We start from the raw sequence: 21762 nt of genomic DNA, 5'->3' as shown, positions 1-21762 counted from the left end.
ATTAAATCATATATTTTCATCCTTGGCAGACAACAAGCTTCTTTTGAGTTTGTGTATATCCTTTATGACTTCCTGTAGCTTCTATCATTAGTGCCAGGGACACAGCAATATTTCAGCCAATGTTTCTGGAATAATTAGTCAGTGTAATGGCCTGTTTGTGCCCCTCAACACAATTCACATGTTGAAATTCTAATGTCCAATGTTTAGGTATTGGGGAGGGCTTTGGGAGGTGCTTAGGTCATCAGAATGGAGCCTTCATGAATGCAATTAGAGCTCTACAGAGCTCCCTCACCCCCTTCCACCATGTGTGGGCATAACGAGAAAATACTGGCTATGAACCAGAAGGAGGCTCACACCAGAACACGACCATGCTGACACCTGGATCTCGACTTCCAGCCTTCAGAACTGTGAGAAATAAATTTCTGTTATATATAAGCCATCCAGGCTGTGGTATTTTGTTATAGCAGCCTGAACAGATGAAGACAGTCAAAAATATCACTGAAACAAAATCACATTTGAAAATTGCATCTCTCACTGCTCAATAACTACGTGCCATTTGATTTCCTCAGAGAAAAATGTCTTCCATTACTTAATTCTTTATCCTGCAATTACTAAATTTTTTTTAACTTAGGAAAGCTATCTTATTACTTTCCATCACATGTGTGCCAGGCACTGGGTGAAGACGCTGGGCCCAGTGATGATCAGACCCCAGTGCCACCTTCGGGAACGCTTCCAATGCTGAAGACAAGTTAATGGACCTGCAAGAGTGCTACAGGTATGCTGGGGAGGGAGCAGGGCATGCTTTGGGGGCACACATGAAGGCACACAGCACAGACAGGGGGAGCCATGGAAATCTATGAATGATGTCTAAGTTGTGTTACAATGAGTAGGGGCTCACCCAAGAGAAGTGTATGCATGAAGAGAGACTGCAAGAGGATTTCTGGAAGTAGGAAAAGCACATTCAGACACGGTGAGCCTGGAAATCTGTACACAGCTGGAGTTAGATGTGCCTTATAAGCCATGTTAATACTTTTTCGAGGAACAGGAAGCCACAGGTGGTGTTAGAAGCAGAGTGGTAAGACCGTCTGCTTAACGTCTGGGAGACCAGTCTGATTGCAGCAAGGGAATCAGACAGGAGAGAGCTGACCAAGTCACTGAGAAAGAATGGCATGAAGTAAAGTGACACAATTGAGACCATTTAGGAAGCAGAATCTACTGACAAGACCAGGTGACTGACTACATGCCAGGTCTAAGGGAGCAGGACAGGGTAAGGATGCTTTCTTACAACGCAAGTTAGGTAACTGTATAAATGACCATATCATGCACTGAAATTCTGGTGGGGGCAATGAATACAGCTTTGAACAAAACAAGACTGAGGCACCAGGCAAGCATCCAAAAGCTGGTGCTCATTGGGCAGCTGGCTATACAGGTTTCTGCTCAGGATTGTCTTAGACAAGAGGTATATGGGAAGTCATGAGCATTTAGATGTCACTGAAAACATGGTAGTGATCAGGCCATGAGTTTGCAGAATAAGCAGGAGAGAAGTGGTTTTCAGCCCCTGTGCACACTGGAACCACTTTGAGACCTTTAAGGCAACCCCACAACCTGGGTCTCACTCCACGTCAGTAAAGTCAGTGCTCAGCATCAGGGCTTGTACAAAGCTTCCCAGGTGATTCCATTCACAGACAGTGTGAAGAGTCCCTGAAGTGGAGTGATGAGAGGGAGGGATTCTGGGAAAGAGTATGATAGGAGTAGGTCCTGTAGGAAGCCAACAAGGAGACTAAGAAGAAAGAGAAGGACATAGAAGGTAATGTTTCGGAAACCAGGCAAAAAGAGGTCAGGAACAATCTCTGCAGAAAAGCAGGACCTGGAGAGGGACAGAAATGACCACAGGGTCCAGCAACAAGGGGGTAGCAGGTGACTGAGGGAAGTAGCCTCAGAGGGCCAGGTGGACAGAAGCTCCATGACACACCTGGTCAGGAGTGCTGGAGGGGCAAAAAGGGAGGGGCACAGCACCCCTTGGCATATCTGAAGGTGAAGGCTAGAGGGGGGACATGGAAAAAGTTAAAGAGGGACTTGAAGAAAGTTTTTTTTTATTTTAATGTAAGAGATTTAGGTATGTTTAAATTTTTATTTTTCTGTTGGATGTTTCCTATATACAAAAAGACCAAATACACATGTATTTTGTCTAAAACATAACTATAAACAAATACCTGCATACCTGGCATCATGGCCAAGAAACAGAACACTGCCAGCACTGCAGAGTCTCCAGTGGGTCCTGTGTCAATCCCTTCTTCCCTCTATCATTTCTTTGCTTTTACTTATAGTTTTACCAGCTTTGTGTAGATCCCTATATGATAGAATTTGGTTTCGTCTGTTGTAAAACTTTATACAACTTGCATCATGTAGAACACACATTGTTTTGATGCTGCTTTCTTCACTTAACATGATATTTGGAGAGTCCCACACGTCCCTGTGTCTGGTTGTAGTTATTCACGTTCTCTGCTGTGTAGTGTTCCTTTCTGCAGATGTACTAAAAGTATGTTTAGATTTTGTGGGGAGGATGTCCTTAGAAGGGAAGTAATTGCTTTATAGGCAGACGGGTGATGAGGGCTGGGGGCAGGTTCACACACCGGTGCCGAGCAAGAGGACTCCTCTGTTCTGCCCACAGGAAGGAGGCATGACTGGACAGTGATTTTTTTTTTTTTCTGTAGGAGCTGAGGTCAGTCTGAGGCAGGGAGCAGAAGAGCTGGTGAAGCAAGGGACAGGAAGGACACAGAAATTCTATGCAACAGCTACAGTAAGGGAAGTGCACAGACCCTCCCAGAGCGTGTGAGCCCAAGCAAGGGTGGCAGGGCCTCAGCTGGCCTGACCAGTGGCCCTAGCTGTAGCATTTCCACAGCAGTCATTGACCACTTCCTGGATTTAACAGCAGGGGAGGGAGGTGGTACTGAGTGTAATGATCAGCACAAATCCCTATATTCAAATCTGGCTCTGCCATTTCTTGAAAAACCAATGGCCAATCCTCTGAAACCAACCACGGTTTCCTCATCTATAAAATGGAGATAATATGTATCATGAGATTCTTTTTGTGACAGTTAAATACAACATCATATATCAAATTCTTGGGACACAACAGAAACCTAATCTTGAAGTGTCAAGAATAAAAAAAAATTTCTCAGTGGATTATTAACAATGAGACCACAATGTCATTGTTAGAAATTAAGTGCTCTCGATATCCATATCCTGAACTAGCTGGAGAGCACTGATAACCTCACGGAAAGAATGCCTAAGACTCTGTATTAGTAACATGAGAAGGAAAACCTAGCCTTTACTTTTACTATAGAAGTTATCTTAGTAGTAGACATCCACCAGCATAGGCACGCAAGAAAAACAACCACCAGGATGAACACAGTCAGACCCGAAGGCAACATGAAATGTCTACTCTCAATCTCTTTTCTGAAAGGCTATGAAGGCAGAGCCAGGAAAGGTTGGAATCCTTTAGGAGCATGGCGGTGGCTGCTCCAGTCACAACATTAGTCTAATCTGTCAGCCTTCATCCTCCACTATTACTGCCCAAGTCCCAGCTCCAGATATTTGAAATTTCATGCAACCACACACACATTTGTTCTGCATCTTTGCTACTCTTTCTTCCTGGAACACACCTTCTTTGCCCCTTTGCTTCATTAAATCTTACTCATCCTTCAGGACTTAGGGAAGACACCATTTTTTCTGGGACACTTCTCCTGAAACTCTTCGATTAGCTCCAGGTACCCTCACAGGACCACCCACACAGAGCTACCCAAACATACTATTCTCATATCATTTAACTAGCATTATAGATATTATTCATCTCCTCTCCTAGACTGTGAGCTTCTAGAACAGGAACAGATCTATACACTGCAAAACGCTGGGCATATAAAGAGCATTCAATAAATTCTTGTTCAGAAAGGATGAAAACTGTATGATCAAGAGATATACATAAGCCATCCCACATGATATATTTTTATTAAAAGCATAAATAATTCTTTTTATTGAACATCTAAACACAACATTTTAACTGTTTTTTAAGGCATACATTTCTATAGTGTTTTTTCTCTTTAGTACCTAGCTATTCTTTTCAAGAGAAACCCTTAAAACACATAAAAATTTCATCAGCCACTTACATGGCCTTATTTTAAAATATTGTTAAGTAACACCAGAAGTCACTGATTACATGAACACCAAGAACACTTTGTTCTTCTTGAACCCTGCCATCTGTTTTCATGTGTTATAGAAGAGCAGGACTTCAATCGCACACAAATGTTCACATCAAGGTCCAGCTATATATTTAAATTTATCTAGTACTTCCTAAGGATCCTAGTGCAGACTGTTTTGTTACCAGGACAGCATCCTTCCCCGCAAAGAGCCTCCTTTCCAAGCCCGACCCACACCTCTACTAGAGTGGCCCGCAGTCAGCCCATTGCCGAGTTCCCACCACTTACTGACAACCCTAATTATACAGTCACAGATAACGAGGGAGAGCACTGGTTTCTCTTGCCACCAGTGTCTAGGCTTGATGTTTTAGAAGGTCGGTAGCCAGAGAACACTGTGCTGAAATCCTTAGCACTTATCCCCGTGAACAAAGATTAGAACCTGTTGGAAGCGACTGTCAAAAGGAGCCATCCATGATCTGCTACAAGCGCAGGGGCGCCAGAGTGGCTGCCCACACGCAGCTGGCCCGGAAATGCCAGGCACCGGCTCAGAGGTTTTCCTTGTGCATGGGCTCTAACACCAGTTTGCTGTTTACTGGAACACGGCTCTCAGTTCCTTTTTAAAAGACGGTGTTAGTGTTTCTGAATTACCAGCAAGGAATTCTTAGATAAACGTGTGGGATGCGAGAAAGAGGCAGGGTGTCAGGCTTGTGTGCATGTGGATTCTTGTTCAGGAAATACTCAGAGTAGTGGTATATCCTATTCTGTTCTGAGATTTTGTCATCTATTTTACAAGCTAGTTTAAATAGCACAGAAACCTGGCCAAATACCATTTGATGGAAGACTCATGCCCACTGTGTGCATGAAAGACTTAATTCCAGGATAAAACCATGGTTTTCCATGAAATAGAAATTTTATTAGAAGCATTTAAGTCTGCTTTCATTATCCTGATATCTTTCCCTGCAAGATCTGTTGTCTCATAGAAGGAAAAGTCATTTCTCTACCTCACTCAATGTTTGGCATAAAGGAAGCAAAAAGAGAGCAGCAGTGGGTAATATACTCCAGAACATAGGGCTCTTAATTGCTAGTTCGGTAAAACTTCAACATTTTATTCTGTTCTATTTGTTTATTATTAACCCATGACAGAGACATGCAAAGCAGATTACAATCTAAGAAGAGCACTATGGACTGTGAGGTTCCAGTGAAGGCATAGGTGCACACAGGTGCGTTTACAAGTCACTAGACAGATAGAGCAACATCAGGCCTTAGTACTGGGAGACCCGGAAAGCTGGCCACCTGCCTCCTGAGCTGGTTGACCGCCCCGGGGCCTGAATGAGGCCATAAACAGCCCGCACCCTGGATGTGTCTGCTCTCTCTGCCCTGCCATTAGAGGTCTCTGGAGAGGTAGGAAAGGCCGGGCAGCTTCCTTCCAGCTCAATGTCACTGACTGACACGTCAGACTGTCGAGGGTCCACATACAGAAACATGTGGGGATGTCTGCAGGGAGGGCCACTGCAACACTGCTGAGGTAACCTTTCTTTGCAAGCTTTTTTTTATTGACATAGACCTTACATTCAAAATGCATAGATTTGGATCCCTGGGTGGCGCAGCGGTTTGGCGCCTGCCTTTGGCCCAGGGTGCGATCCTGGAGACCCGGGATCGAATCCCACATCGGGCTCTCGGTGCATGGAGCCTGCTTCTCCCTCTGCCTGTGTCTCTGCCTCTCTCTCTATCTCTCTGTGACTATCATAAATAAAAAAAAAATGCATAGATTGTAAACTGTTTTTACCAACTGAACACACTTGTCATGTGCACCAGATCAAGAAACAGAATCTGGCCCCAGAAACTCCTTCCTCCTTTTTCCAGTCACACCCCCAAGGGTAACCAGAGCCCTGAATTTTTATATAGTCTGTTTTTGTATCTTATATGAATGGAATCATTTGGTATTTACTGTTTGTGTTTGGCTCAGAGATTTCAGTCAACATTACATTTGTGAGCTGCATCCACACTACTGTGTATAGTTAGTTAGAGTCGGTGTGTGCTCACTGCTGTACAGCAGCCATTATGTGAATGTGCCATGATTTATCCCTCTGCTGTTGGTAGGCATCTGGTGAATTCAGGCTTGGGCTATTATAAATGGTGCTGTTACAGACATTCCTGTACAGGTCTTCTAGTGAACTTATGCACACATTTCTAGTGGGCATATAACCAAGCAGAGAATAGACATATTTTTTAAAACAAATTTTAGTATTCACTACATAATTGATGTTTACCACATTGTATAAATGGCCTCCAAGATCAAAGCGTGGTTTATTATACCTGAATTATCTGTCCTCCATTCATACTTAAACCTTCTGCAGCGTGCATTATTATAATTGAGGTCAATGGCACTGTGTCTATTTTAGTAATCAGCATGATCTTTTGGGATACATAGCACCACATTATTTACTTTGTATTATTGCTCTGGCATTTCTAATGCAGTCCTAAACCATCCTCAATTGCACCCACTGTTATCACTGAAGGAATGAGAAAATTCACTAATCGCAGCTAGTTCTTATAAATAGGCAATGTACCTCTGCCATCTGGCTCCACATAAAGAGGAGCAAATGAATATTAAATCTGACATATGTAGGCACTGAATTATAATAACAGAAATTAGAGTATGTGTATCATCAAGATGAGAATAATTGAGACAAAGGGGTAATGAAAATCATACCTAGTTTAATATTTTCACAACCAGGGTCTTTATTTCAGATTTCAGATTCATAAGTTTTTTATTGATAGTTCAGGTTTTACAAGAAATATTTGAACTGCTCCACATATCAAAGAGGAGGCAGACATTCAGGAAGCTCACATTCTTCTTTATTGTCTAGAGCAAATTATGAGCAACAACCAAATTGTCTTTAAGAGTCCCCTTCCGGGGATCCCTGGGTGGCTCAGCAGTTTAGCACCGCCTTCGGCCCAGGGCGTGATCCTGGGGTCCCGGGATCGAGTCCCACATCGGGCTCCCTGCATGGAGCCGGCTTCTCCCTCTGCCTGTGTCTCTGTCTCTCTCTCTGTGTCTCTCATGAATAAATAAATAAAAACTTAAAAAAAAAAGAGTTCCCTTCCTTCTATGTGTGTGCATATGTGTGTGTTTGTGTGTGTATATTCTGGAGCTGGGAATCAAAAATGTACAGTTTGGAAGGGATCCTGAAGATCATTTTGTATTGCTTTTCCCTCATGAGGAAACTTTTCTTAACAGTCTTCTTAACAGCTGATTATCCAGATGGAATAAGTTTGTGGGTAGTTTTGTCCTGTCAATTCCCTTTCTGACCTAAATCTTCCTTATCTATAAGGCAAAGACATAATTTCAACTAGCACTTCAGTTCTACACATGCATCCAGAAGTAGTTATAAGTGAACATCACCCACTTGCCAGCTGTGTGTGCCACAAGAAGACATAATTTTTCCAGGACTCACTTTCTTCATTCATAAAATAGAGACAATAAAATTTATATCATAGGGCTGCTCTGTGTATTAAGATAATGCATGTGAAAACATTCTGCGAGTGGTTACATGATATGCAAATACAACATGTTATTAATTGGTATTTTTATCTTGTATAAGAGGCTCTTTCCAAAGGAGAAACATCAACATTCAAATTTTGTATCAAACTTAGTCCACCCTATTGTTTGCACTGCAAGTAACTTCCAAAAATCAGATATACTATCAGCATTATCCTCATAGACAAAAGGCAGACAGGCCTTGGCTATATAACCTTTTAATAGTGGTACTTATCTAAAAATTAAGAAAAGAGTCTCCAAAAGAATGACATATTTTGGCTTTATCTATAAGAAAGAAATCACAGAGAATGACAAACTAGTCTTAGGATGTTATTTCTTAGGGGAAGAAAAAAATCCATTTTAAGTTAAATTATAGAGTTTCCTATGTATTTAGATTAGCAAGAACAAGCTGACAATTTGAGCAAATCAAGGAAGTCACAGCAAAGTGTGTGGCATCATATTCTTTTCTGCTGTGCCTAGTAGATAATGGAAGGATCATTAATCTTGATTCTTGAAGTGTCTTTAGGAAAGGGACTATTTCAATCCAGTTATTTCTACTAGCAACAGTTTTGTAGTTACATTTGGAATACAGATCCTGAATGCAAGATATTCACATTTTAACACATAGTGAAATTTACATATGAGTAAGTTCCTTGCAATCGTAGTAAGTTCTGTTCAGGCAGTATGCTTTAGTTCTTAAGAAGATTATGCTGATAAATATCACTTAGAGTAAACAGTATGGTAGGTGATCTAACCAAGAAGGAAATGACAAATCATGTCCAATCACCTTGTTTTGCAGCTTGGAAAACTGAGGCCCAGGTATGATGTGAGCTTACCCTTTGTCTAACCACTTGAAATTAAAAGAGTATTCTTAAATTACTTTTAATTAAGGGCTACATGCACTTGAAACTTTTTATTTTGAAAAAAACAGATGGAGAAATGAAACATTCCAGGTAGGTGATAAAGGAATGAGTTAGGGACAGATGGGTCTAAGCAGGGAAAGATAAGGGAAAGTCAGGCTCCCAGGAATCTGTGGGCTCCCATAAACCTCAAGGACACCAAAAGGCCAAGAGTCAGGCTTCTACCCACCCCAAGAAACAGAGATAAGACAGTCAAAACAGACAAAAACAAACCTGGCTCCCTAGCTCCAAAATGTGAGGGTTGATGGTTACTAAGTAATCACAGAAACTCACCAGACCAAATAAATAAATCATTACGGTGTTATCAATAGTCCCTGCTCAAACTATGACTGCACAAGAATCTCAAGGCCGTGGGCTCCCTGGCTAGGTTCTCAATAAAAGACTGCCACCAAAAGCCTTCAGTGGCTACCCTGTCAGGACATCTCTCACTTCTGAGAGCTTTCTCTGTATTGCTTCTTAATAAACTTCCATCACTTTGCTCACTCTCCGTTGTCTGCGAGATTCATTCTTTGACTATGTGAGACAAAAACCTAGCTCTCCCGTATCATAGGGATGATTATGTGTCAAGATCAGCTAAGAATTTTGCATCTGAAATGTCTGTCCTAATACTTGCTTAAAAGGAGCCACTGGAAGTAGTACATGGTGATGGAGATGAATGAGAAGGGCCAGGAAAGTTTGCAAGGAGGTGTAATAGAACACCCATATGCACCTAATATCAAACTAGCTTTCTCTCAGGATGCAGTGGGAAAGAATGAAGAACTGCAAGCAATGAGAAAAAAAAAGAGAGAGATATGAAAGACAGATGCAGAGGATCCAATGTCATTTAAAAGAAATTTTAGAAGAATATAGAGAGCATATAAACAAAACCTTACAAAATATTTGGAGAAAGATGATTGGATATGAAAGAGGATTTTGACATAAAAACTGTGAAAGAACATATAGTAGTACAGGTAAACTAAAAAAACCCCAAAAAAACAAAAAAAAATCATATCTAGACATATGCAGGGAAATTTTAAATTTCATATATATGTAAACACATAAAGATATTCTATAGGAAACCTTGACAAAAGGAGCGCAGACTACCTCTGCCACCATCAGTGGGACTGGCATTAGACTTTGCCAACATGACAGGAACCAGAAGGTGATAGGAAGCAACGCTGATGAGACTTTGAAGAAAAAGGTCTGGGCTTAAGACATCTATCTCCTCTCAGACAGATTTCATGATAAAGGTGCACAAAGATTTTAAATATAACATGCAGGTGCCACAGACAAATTAAAACAAACCTTGAAAAGAACTGTGCCAGAACAAGGAATAAAAGACATTAAATCAATAAGTAAGTGAAGGGGATTAAGGAGTACAATTGCCTTGATGAGCACCAGGTGATGTATGGAAGTGTTGAATCACTATATTGTACACCTGCAACTAACATAGCACTGTATGTTAACTAACTAGAATCAAAATAGAATCTAAAAAATGCAAAAACTGCATTGTAAAGGGCTGAAGATACCACTGGGACCAGTAAAATATATAGAAATAAGGGTACAGGGTTGTTTTAAGTATGACTGTAAAATTGTTTGCTCATTTTTGTTCTTTCCAAGAATTGATTCTATAGCTTAAAAATTGAAAAGGAAGAAAAGAGTATGGTATTATAATCTCAAGTTCAATTAATGCAAGTAGGTATGGTGGATTAGGGAAAAAAGAATAGCATTTAGTGTTTCAAGTTTTACAAAGGAAAGCCAGACTAACGTTCTATATTACTTTGACAGTTGCATAAACATAGTTTAGGAATGCATTGGAAAATGTCAGACTAACCATTAGAAAAACTAAAGACCTTTCTTTTATTTATTAATTAAAAAAAATTTTAAGACCTTCCTTTTAAACTAGAACTTACTAACCAACAACAAAATGCTCTAGGAAAAGGAAGGGAAGAATGAAAGAAGGTGCCTTCCCTTGCCCCACAACCATCATTTAAGAAAAAAAAAAAGGCAAAAACTATGGCATAAAAGAATATGCACAATTTATATAACAACTATAACAATAACTGCAAATAGGTCAAATTCTGTTATCAAGAGAGGGACTCTTATATGGGATTTTACTTTTAAGACAGTTATATGCTTTTCACAAAAAGCACACCCAAATAAAATGATGTGAAAGGCTAAAAATAATAGAATAGACAAAGATTTTCTGAAAATTAAAAAAAAAATCCTGCTTGGCACTATTAATATGACATAATTCAGAGAACAGGGAAAAAATAAGGATGAAGAGTCATTTCTAATTAATACAGAATCCATAATACACACAATGATCATAAAACTTTTGTACCAAATACTATCCAATTAATATACCTGAGAAATTTTTAACAAAAGGAGAAGTTGTATATGCTGTCTTGATTTTACTCACAGAAAACACACATATATGACAAAGTCTGAAAAATGAAACAGATTTAAGGCATATAAGTTTGTGGTTGGAATATGAGTGGTCTTTATTTATTCTTGAATACTTCTGTACATTACCCAAAGTTTTACTATTGACCATGGATTACTTATTCAATAAAATGGTATCAATTCAAAGTAACATGGTAAAATTTCTAATTTTTAAGAGAATAGACTTTGTCTATATTTTACTTTGATTTTTAAAATTTTATTTTATTTTGGTTTTTAAGGTGATTTAAACTAAACAGATATCATCATTTTAGCATACCATTAATTTCCATAAACTGGTCTCACACAGAAATAAAGTAAAAGTCACATCTACTTTCATCATAAGGATATAATTTCTACAACCTTGGCAATCCATGTAATTTGAAATTTTGTACTTAATAAAATCCTTAGAGTATGCCAAAGGATATAGTCTCTTTGGAAATCAGTGCCTCAACTGCTATAAAATTAAGCATTCAATTTATGCAACCTTCTTTAAAGAAAGGGAAAAAAACTAGAATTCTTACACAATTATTTCCCAATGAGTAAAATCAGACGTGTACATTAACCTTCAAGAATTCTAAGTAATGGAGAGAAGTGATTTAAAGACCTGAGGCTGATCTTTCATTACTTTATCAATTCTTTTACTAAATTGAGTAATTAATCATGTTATTTTGAGAATTAAAAGTGTTACCCAAAGTCAGATCCTTTTTCTTTTTACTTATTTAAGTAAAAATACATCTTCAAGTTTATTTCTAAATTTCTACTCAGTTCAATTTCACTATGTGGTTACATAAAGTCAAAGAAAATGACAGCCCAAGCGACAATGGAATTAGATAAACGTGAACACATGTCATAAAGGTATTCTCTTGGGATCCCTGGGTGGCGCAGCGGTTTGGCGCCTGCCTTTGGCCCAGGGCGCGATCCTGGAGTCACGGGATCGAGTCCCACGTGGAGCCTGCTTCTCCCTCCTGTGTCTCTGCCTCCCTCTCTCTCTCTCTCTCTCTCTCTGTGTGACTATCATAAATTAAAAAAAAAAAGGTACTCTCTTGGCATGATAAAGTTTTAACTGAAGGTGACAATAAATTAAGAAGTACTGTGCATATAAAATTAAAATCATGCCTTTGAGAATCCTTTTGAACACAGTATTCCAATCAGCCACTACAAATTCACAAATTTACAGAGCCAATAAAAAGACATTCTACACAATCTTTTATTTTCTATGGATATGAAGGAGAAAGTGCTATTATGATAAGGTAAAACAACAACAGAGAGAAATAAAATTATATAATATTAGCTTAACTATTATTTGGAGGGGGTAAATCAAGTTTTAAAACTAAGAAAATATGGCAGATTGGAAAATTAAATTTATCCTTTCTCCTTCATAATAAATCTCTCCTTTCGTTTATTTTTTTTTTTAAGATTTTTATTTATTTATTCACGAGAGACAGACAGAGAGAGAAAGAGAGAGAGAGAGAGAGGCAGAGACACAGGCAGAGGGTTCCATGCAGGGGGCCTGACATGGGACTCGATCCTGGGACTCCAGGATCATGCCCTGGGCCGAAGGCAGCGCTAAACCACTGAGCCACCAGGGCTGCCCTCTTCTCTCATTTCTTAAAAAAAAAAAAAAAATCACATAAATGAATGAGAGGGTATAAATGCATAAACACAAAACAAAAGAGAAAAAAATGACAGCAGATAAGTCGATATATTTTTTAAGCTGGAAAATGGATAAGGCGACAGCCAAGAGTCTGCAGAGAGAGGATGGCAGAAAAGCACCCAGGAAATGTTTGGGAGCATTATGTCTGCTGGAAGGAACTTACTCAGAAGAGGAAGTTCACTGCTGGTGGCGGGCTCCTCGGCCATGGCTGGGTCCCTGCCTGACCAGTTCATGAAACTCACCAAGCAGGCAGGCCCCAAACATGCATGCAGAGGTGCGTACCAGATTTCTGATGCCTCGTTCTCAAGAGTGAACATGGAGAAGGGACTGCTGAGATTACAGAAATGTCCTTCATATAACATAAAGAAGCCAACCAACCTCACCAAAGCCCAGTCAAAACACAAGTATCTGGGTGGAGGAAAAAAAAAAAAAAACAGTGCAGGGAGCAGGAAAACAACAGCCTCAAATACTGTCAGAGAGTTAAAAAAAAAAAGACACACGATCCATCAAATAAGAACAGGATGCAATAAAAGTAAAAAAAAAAAGAATCAGAGAATAAGGATGTGTTTTGAGAAACCGAAAAGATAAGTCAGAGTACAATTAAAAACTTCAATCAAAGGAGCGTAAGTCAAGGTTGAGGAAGTAGTCCATAGAAAGGAACGAAAGACAGGGAAATTCAAGCTGGAGGAGGACATGGAAGGGCTGGTGCGGGCATGCAAGCAGAGCACACAGAAAGGAGGTATCACTCAAGAAATACCACAGGAACATTTCCCAGAAACAAAAGGCCTGAGTTTGCAGACTGAATCTATGAATGCAAACTCATTTCAGAACACCACTGATAAAGAGAAGGTCCTGAAATCCAGGGCCTGAAATTCTTGCAGAGGATGGGGTGGAGGAAGAGGAAGACCAAGCTTTTCCTGAAGTGAAATTTGAAAGGCAGCTGACTTCTGGTACACAGAGGGAAAATGGAGTGATACCTTCAATATTCTGAAGCTGGAATTCTATACATAAGTCAATGACTATGGTTAAAGAGAAAGAAAAGATATTTTTGATATTAAAAACAAACAACCCAACTACTACCTCCCACAAATCCTACCCCAAAAACTAGCTAGGAGAAAATAAACCAGGGAAAGACTTGAAACCCAGGAAATAAAGCATGTGACAGAAAGGAGGGCAAGGGAATCCCAGGAAGGAGGCTCCCTACGGAGAAACCAGTTCACAGTAGAGGGAAGGCAAGGACAGGGAGCTGGGGAAGGTCACCAGGAGTGGGGAAATGATGACTAGGCAGGCCACTAAGGGGCCCAACTGTGGCTGAGAGAGACTTAGGAGGAGAGTTGGAGCCTGGGTGGCAGGGCTGGGAGGGATCAGAGGCTGGATGCAGGAGTTTGTGCGCAGATGCCGTCCTGCCACCCAACTGGGGAGTGTTTGCTCAAAATGCACCCAACGGACAGGAGAACAGCACAGCAAATTCTTGAAGAGGAAAATCTACTTCTAAGAATGCCAGGAGATCAAGAGCCAGAGAAGTTCAATAGGCCCTAGTCGTATACCACATATACATACATCACACACATACACCTACACCACATATACACACACACACTCCCACACCCTATCTGCACTCACACACACACACACCACACATGTGTACACACCACATTCACACACACCCCACACATACATACATTCTATGAAACACACATACCGCACTGGCAAAATAGTTCATAAATCATGAACAGAGGCTGAGTTGTGCCATAAATTTCCATGAACAGCACTCAAAATGTACAGTGACGTCCTCACTTGTGAGCAGTAGATGTCCTTTTTTTCATTTGTGTGGGGTTTTTTGTTTTAATTTGTATTCTTTATGGTGCAACGCCAGCAATGTGTGTCCTGTATGCCACACAGGAACACTGGGGCAAGAGGTCTTTGCCTTGTGACAATACCTGGCTCTCTGTGTAAAGAATGTAATTATTAGCTCCTAAATAAATTACCTTTGTATGTTTTCTTTAAGATTTATATTTATTTGAGACAGAGAGCAAGAGAGAGTGAGAGCAAGAGAGCAAGCGAGCGAGCATAAGTGGGGTGAAGGGTAGAGGGAGAGGGAGAAGCAGGCTCCCCTCTGAGCAGGGAGCCTGATGCAGTGCAGGGCTGTATCCCAGGATCCCAAGATCATGACCTGAGCCAAAGGCAGATGTTTAACCAACTCAGCCATCCAGGTGCTCCATCTTTGTATGTTTTATGATGCAGAAGTGGATCAAGTCTTTCTGAGTCTATGTTCTACTCATTTATTATTTTTAAAGATTTTATTTATTCACGAGAGACATGGAGTGAGAGAGAGAGAGGCCAAGATACTGGCAGAGGGAGAAGCAGGCTCCATGCAGGGAGCCTGATGTGGGATTTGATCCTGGGTGTCCAGGATCACAACCTGGGCGGAAAGTGGCGCTAAATCGCTGAGCCACCCGGGCTGCCCCATGTTCTACTCATTTAGAAAGAACAAATTCTTGTCTAATCCCAGACCCTGGCTTAAAGTAAGTTTACAATTTAGAGTCCCAATATTGTCATCTTTAAATATTTCTATATTTCTGTGTTAACAAACACACCTACTCCATTTTATTCACTATGTAAATTCATTCAAATAACATGCAAATTGTGTGATAATTGTGTGCCAAAAGTCCTATTTTCATACAGATAAGAACTGATGCAATTTTTCTCAAATAATGGCTTATACAGATTTCACATGAACTCTAAGCAGCTTTGAATATTACTGTTAACTCCTTGACTATTTCAATGAAAACTAAAGTAAACCTGTCTGAAATCCATCTAAAAAGGACACCAAGAGTCCACCTGATAGCTTAAAGTGATGTATTATTTTCAACTGTCATCAGCTGTATCCTGATGCCACAGCACTCCTTGTCAGCTCTACAAGACACCAACAACTTATTTAAAGAGAATTGTTTACTTCCTTTCAAAACACCAAACCTTCAGTATCAAAATCAGAAATTCTGACATCAAATGGTAAAAACAAGACTCCCTCCTCGCAAGCACTTTGTTGCCTAGGAGGATTTTGTAGAAGAACAGCTAAAATCACTGTCCTCCTTAACGTGCGGCACTCTACTTCCAAGTGTTCCCTAAGGCTTGGGAAGCAGAGGTCAACTGAGCTGTTTTATGCAGACCTTAGTGAAGCTGGAGGGGTTTCTGGTTTTATTATTTTCTTCCTTTTTTTAGATGTAAAAATACTTGTCTAAAACTCTTCTAGAGACTGTAAAAAGCATTTTGTAGAAGGATGACTACTTGGTAAAGGTACCTATTTATGATAAGAGAAAAAAATAATTTTAGAATATGCAAGTCTAACCTAACATGCTTCAGGAAACTCAAGCTAGGGATGATTATAACAATGATTATAACAATACATCCAGGGCTCTGGGAGAATGCAGCATTTTAAAAAATTTTCATCTCCTGCTTACCATCTCACTGACAAACAAGAAGGAAAATATACAAAGACAACTTTGGGTATGTTAGAGCAAATTCCCAGCAGGTGTAGTTAGGGTGTGTGTGTGTGTGTGTGTGTGTGTGTGTGTGTAATATTCTCAACAGATATCACCAAAGACACATACTGAAGAACGATATTTTTCATCCTAGAACTATGAAAAATTAAGATAACTGAAATGCATGAACACAAAGACCAGAGAATATGAATGATTTATCAAACCAGTTCTTGCCCAATTAGTTCCAAGAGAATTTAAGCAAATTCTTATTAAGTTATACTCATAGTTACATTAGTACATGGATTAACTTAGCAAATGATATTCAGAATGTGATTACCTGAAGAGAATTGAAAACGAGTTGGTGGTTTAAAAAGAAATCAATGTATGAACTAAAAATGGACACAGTCAGTCAATGAGTAACTAACATCTGGAGGCTAACCTTGATAAAGACAAGACCTGTGATTGGAAATGGTTAAAGGAAGAGAGGAATATCTGTGGGTACTGGAGCTAACCTGATATTGTCCATGACCTCCACCCTCCATGACTGCTTTACAATCAACTATAATCTGGCCATAAGTTTGTCCTCATTCTTTGAATACAAAATAGTATTAAATATCATAAAAGCTCTTTCCATAGGTAAGTCAGAATTTGTCTGACAGTTTTAATGCCTTTTAAGTTCTAAATGCAAGTTCAAAACCTATCCAGTTGTCTCATTTTTATCTTTTCCATTATCACAGGTAGTCATTGCTTATTATTTTTCTTTTCTGAGATAATGGAATCATTAAGCTTTTGAAGACTTTTACTTACAGAAGCCCTGCTCTAGCATAACAATGTCTAGCGCAGGAGAATAGCCAAGACCCAGTCACGAAGATGATGTCCCGAGCACCCCCATGAATCATGAGGTCTGGAGAATGAATGCCTTGTGCTTTCTAGCTCCCTAAAAATGTCTATCACATATGATACATTTTTTCTTAAGCTCCACAGAATGCCTTTCCTTAAACTCTACTTCCATATTCTTCTAGTTTCTTCACAAGTTCTGAGGCCAACCTTTAAAGGATACTTGGTGGATGGAGAAGATCCTACAAATAAGACAACGATTGGGTCTCTCTGTGCCATCCTGAATGAGAAAAGCTTCTGGGAAGCTGCTGGGACAAAGTGGAGCACATCCATTGTGACTCTGTTCACAATGTTTTCAGAATCCAGGCAGGGAGAGGCAAGTGAGCCACACAGAAACAGTGTGGGAGGCAAGCCAGCTGTGATGAAATGGAAGAAGATACCTTGACTGAGCTACCTGGCAATCTTACAGAGCTGTCTAGGGTGATACTTGTTATCTCAGCCCCAGTGCCTGAGGAGGGTAAACTCAACAAAACACTAAGGGACAGACCAGCCACAATGTTATGGTCTTGCTAACTTGCAGGATAATGACCTGAGTTTTGAAAGAAGCACTAACTTTTCATCTGGAAATACTTGCTACTCAAAAATCTACTGTGAGAAGGAAGAACATGGTAAACACTCTCAGGGCTATTTTATAGAATTTTCCATGCCATCCAGTATGGTAGCCACTGGGTATACCTGACTAAGTGTCACTGAGCAACTGAGGCCTTAATTTTGTTTAAATTTAATTAATTTTAATGTAAACAGACACATATTACTAGTGACTAATCATATTGGGGTTCACAGCTCTAGATTAAAAAAAAAACATCATGTAAAGAACACACAAGAAAAGCCTGAGGAAGATTCTTCATAGCCATATATACCCCTGGGGATGTCTGAAAAGTGGTTCTATCTGCTCCAACAGGGTCCTCACCTAATACAGAGCTCCCTCCCAAATGGTGTGATTACCCCCTTAGCCTCCTTCTTTATGTCCTTTACTCTCTTTTCCTCCTTTCCCCCACACAACACCACAACGTCTCCAGCGAGTTCAGCCCCACTCTCCTGGTCCGTGACTCCTACACATTTCCCCAAGTACCCAAGATGCTGGCACATCTTAATACTCTTTAATGGATTCTATATCTATATCTATCTATATCTATATCTTTTTCTCTTAAGTTTTAATGTCATATTTACACATATAACATATTCATTTATGCTATTTGGGAGTGTTTATTTCTTATAGTAACATTTGCTTTGATTAATTTAGAAATGTTTTCAGCACTGGTCTCCAGGATTGCAACCACCTGATAAAGCAAGGACTTTCATTTGGATCTCTTTTATTCAAACAAATACTTTCTTCCTTCACATATCACATAACTTATTCTTTTCTCTTTATACTTTTTGTTTTATGTATTTAAACAATTTTTTAGTTTACATATTCTATAACTAGATCACCAATATGAATAATTCATCTATACATTATTTTACCGATTGATGGGAACAGAAAAAGCAGTAGGGACTTAACAGACTTATTTATACATACTTTTTCTTACAAGCACTATCTTCTCTATATTATTACAAAATATTGAAAACATGGGTATATGCTGCAGTATAACTTCACACTTATTACTTTCTATTCTATCACAGAATTATCTCATCTCCAAATGAATAAGACACAGAGAAAAAGAAATAAGGACAAGGGAAAACAAGAGGTGGGGAAAGGCAAGAGGTACTAGAATTTCTCTAGAAGAAAGCAGGACTCAACATTCACGTGGAGAAAATTCAGGCCTGGGGTGGGACACAGAGTGGTGAGCATGTCCAATGGAATGGGCACTTGTTAAGAAAAGCGTCAGACAGCAGAGGCTCTGGGGATTGATGTGGGTCTGGACGAGGCCTCAGGGGTCCAAGAAGGCCCCAGGAAGGGCAGAGGTGGGCAGGCAGCAGGAAATGTCAAGGAGGGGCTTTAGGAACACTGAGAAGGGGGTATGATGCAAAGGCATTTGGCTCCAAGAGTCATTTATGATGCTGTCTATAGCTGCTACTCTGCAGACTTTTCCAATTCATCCCTGAAATAATTTAAACAAGAAAAATTTTTACCTGTGATGTCCTGAATACCGTGGACCACGGATATGGCCTATTCCTCGGCACCCTGGAGTAGGACAAACAGCTTGACCTGGAAGGATTTTCACATCATTTGCTCCTTCAGGAAGTAAAAGAACATACCTTGAAAACACCCTCAGTAAAGAAGAACTAGAAATACTAAAATATGTAAATGATATTCATTGAGACTTTGCAAATTAAAAACCAACCATCACTGAAACACTTAGTGGATACTTGTGATGTTTTATAACACGACTTACTAGAAAATATCAGTGCTGTTATAGATAACGCTAACGCAACTAATATCTGAGGCAGAGCAAAACATATAGGCATTGAAATTTTTTAAAAATATAAGAACATCCACTCCTTCCTTTCAGAGAATAATACTGGCAAAGGCAATATAACCATGAGCGAAGAATGTGAAAGGGTGAGGTGTGGTTTGTGGTTCTCCTTGAAACTCCCACTCAACCACAGCAAGCTCCCCCAAATGCTGGACAGAAATTCAGCTAGTAAATGAGGCCTGCCAAAGATGGGGAACATAGCCCTACCCATGCTTACTCAAGTAGCTGTCAAAGCTACCTAAAAAAAAGAATGGCCCAATCCATACTACAATACACTATACTCAAACTACGTAAAATACACTTATCCTCTATTAATAGTACTATTAATGCTGTATATATTTAATACTAATGCTAATGCTATACTACATATAACCATTCCAAGCCAGAGATGAATTTTGTCAAGCCCAAGAGGCAATCTATCTCTAAAGATTATCAGGAGTTAAACCCTCTTTCTCTGTTCTGTGATTCTCCTCAGTCTGCTCTCCTTCCAGAGTAAACTCTCTGGGTCTTGTCATCACCCAAAATGACACTGCTTCCAAAAGCACTAAGCATACAGGCCCTCTGACTACAAAATCACATCCTTCCAGATTGCTCACTCAGGTAGCCCAGCAGCTGATGATGTTTCAACATCGTGGGAGTTCCCAGGCCATGAGTTCCCTTCTTTCCCATCCTCAGTCCCCTCTCATCGTAACTGCCTTCCCTTGTCTTCAAGTCTGCCAACCAGCAGTTACCCTCCGTTGCAAATATCTGAAGCTCCCTTGCCTTGCTGAACTTCTACGATGGGTGGCTGTGAAAAGAAAATAAAGAGCCAGCTAAAGAGTCAGTGGCACTACCCTGCTGGTCTGTGTTTCACAAGACTAAGTTCTCCAGGAAACTACACAAATGGTGTAGATTCATTGTTACCAAAACTACTGTCTTCAGGGTCACCTGAGTTCCGCCCCCGCCCCCCCAGCCTCTGCCCTCTGGCTCTCACAGCTTCTACTGCTTGCACTTCACTGGGAAAACAGGAGCTTGTCCTGGGGGTACAGCATCCTCTCCTGCCTTTGCATCAATCAGTGTGGGGAGTGCTCTCTTCCCTCCAGAGCAGGTCTCTCACCCTTTCTATTTGGGTTTTATCTACAGAGTCTTTAGGTTCTCATATATTCTAACCACTCTTGGATTACTGAATCTTTCATACCAGTATTTAAACAAACTCCAGTTTCCCCATTATAAAAAGAAATAAAGACAAAATGAAACAGTAAACAAAAGTTTAGAACTCTCCTTGAGATCCACATTCCCCTTTAGCAGCCATTTATTCTTTTCCCCTTCCCAGGCAAACTTCTCAAAGAAGTTATTGCTGTTTCTTCACATCTCACTTTGCAAATCATGTCAATCTTCTAAGGTCACTAATGACTTCTATGCACTAAGCCCAACTTGTACTGCTAGGTATGCATCACACTCCCTGTCTTGATGCCACTAATCACCATCCCTTCTTGAGTTGTTATTGTCCACAAGCTTTGGTGACGTCACTCCCTGACAGTTTCCTTGCTATAAATGGGCATTCTCTTGTAATATCCTTTGCCATATTTCCCTCCTCTAGTTAATCTGAAAATGCCAGAGAACCTCAAGATATGTTCCTGGGCCATCCATTTCTACAGCTTCATTTACCACCAGTATGCTATAGATGCTCACGGGCTATATACAAGCTCACAGGCTACATACGACAAATTCTACGAGACATTACAACAAATATTTATACCTCAAATACAGTTTCATCAAGTTTACTGAGCAACAAGAAAGTCTGTCTTAGATACTTATGCTCTCATAATTTTGCAAGACACCTTGAGGGATAAACAGAGAAATGAGTTGCCCCATCCAAAGGTAGTTTTTGGAAGCAGCCTTTAAAAAGAAAAAAACTTTTAAACAAATCCAAGGAATCTAGGTTAAAAAAAAAACTGTAAACAAATCTCTAATTAAGAAGTATGTTTGTGTTGGTTGGCAAATAAAAAGATCTATAAGAAAAAGCACACAAACATAAATATAAATAGACTTTTCTCCAAGCTGTACCTCATAATATACTACCAAGGCCACCTCACAAAGGCCTGAAATATTAAATCTATAAACAAACCAACAAGTAAATGCTCTCCATCGGTCAACCCTGGTGTCATTCTGTGTGAACAACATTCCAGGAAATTGTCAGTGAAGGCACCTTAATATATTTTTTTAGTACTATTTCAATGCACTTGATTAAA

At 39.8% G+C, this 21762-nt stretch overlaps 1 protein-coding gene across 6 annotated transcripts in view; it reads right to left on the bottom strand.

Moving 5' to 3' along the window:
- Positions 1-21762, bottom strand: part of L3MBTL4 (L3MBTL histone methyl-lysine binding protein 4) — a 459873-nt gene that overhangs the window by 159428 nt on the left and 278683 nt on the right. For all 6 annotated transcript variants that reach the window (XM_041724323.1, XM_041724314.1, XM_041724342.1 and 3 more), the window contains one exon: positions 19188-19290. In XM_041724323.1, the coding sequence (XP_041580257.1) occupies positions 19188-19290 (103 nt within the window). The remainder of the gene's footprint in view (positions 1-19187; positions 19291-21762) is intronic.

The sequence above is a fragment of the Vulpes lagopus genome, chromosome 1 (assembly GCF_018345385.1).
Source record: "Vulpes lagopus strain Blue_001 chromosome 1, ASM1834538v1, whole genome shotgun sequence".
NCBI lineage: Eukaryota > Metazoa > Chordata > Mammalia > Carnivora > Canidae > Vulpes > Vulpes lagopus.
Note: the sequence above shows the minus strand (reverse complement) of the source record. Positions and strands in the feature narration are given on the sequence as shown.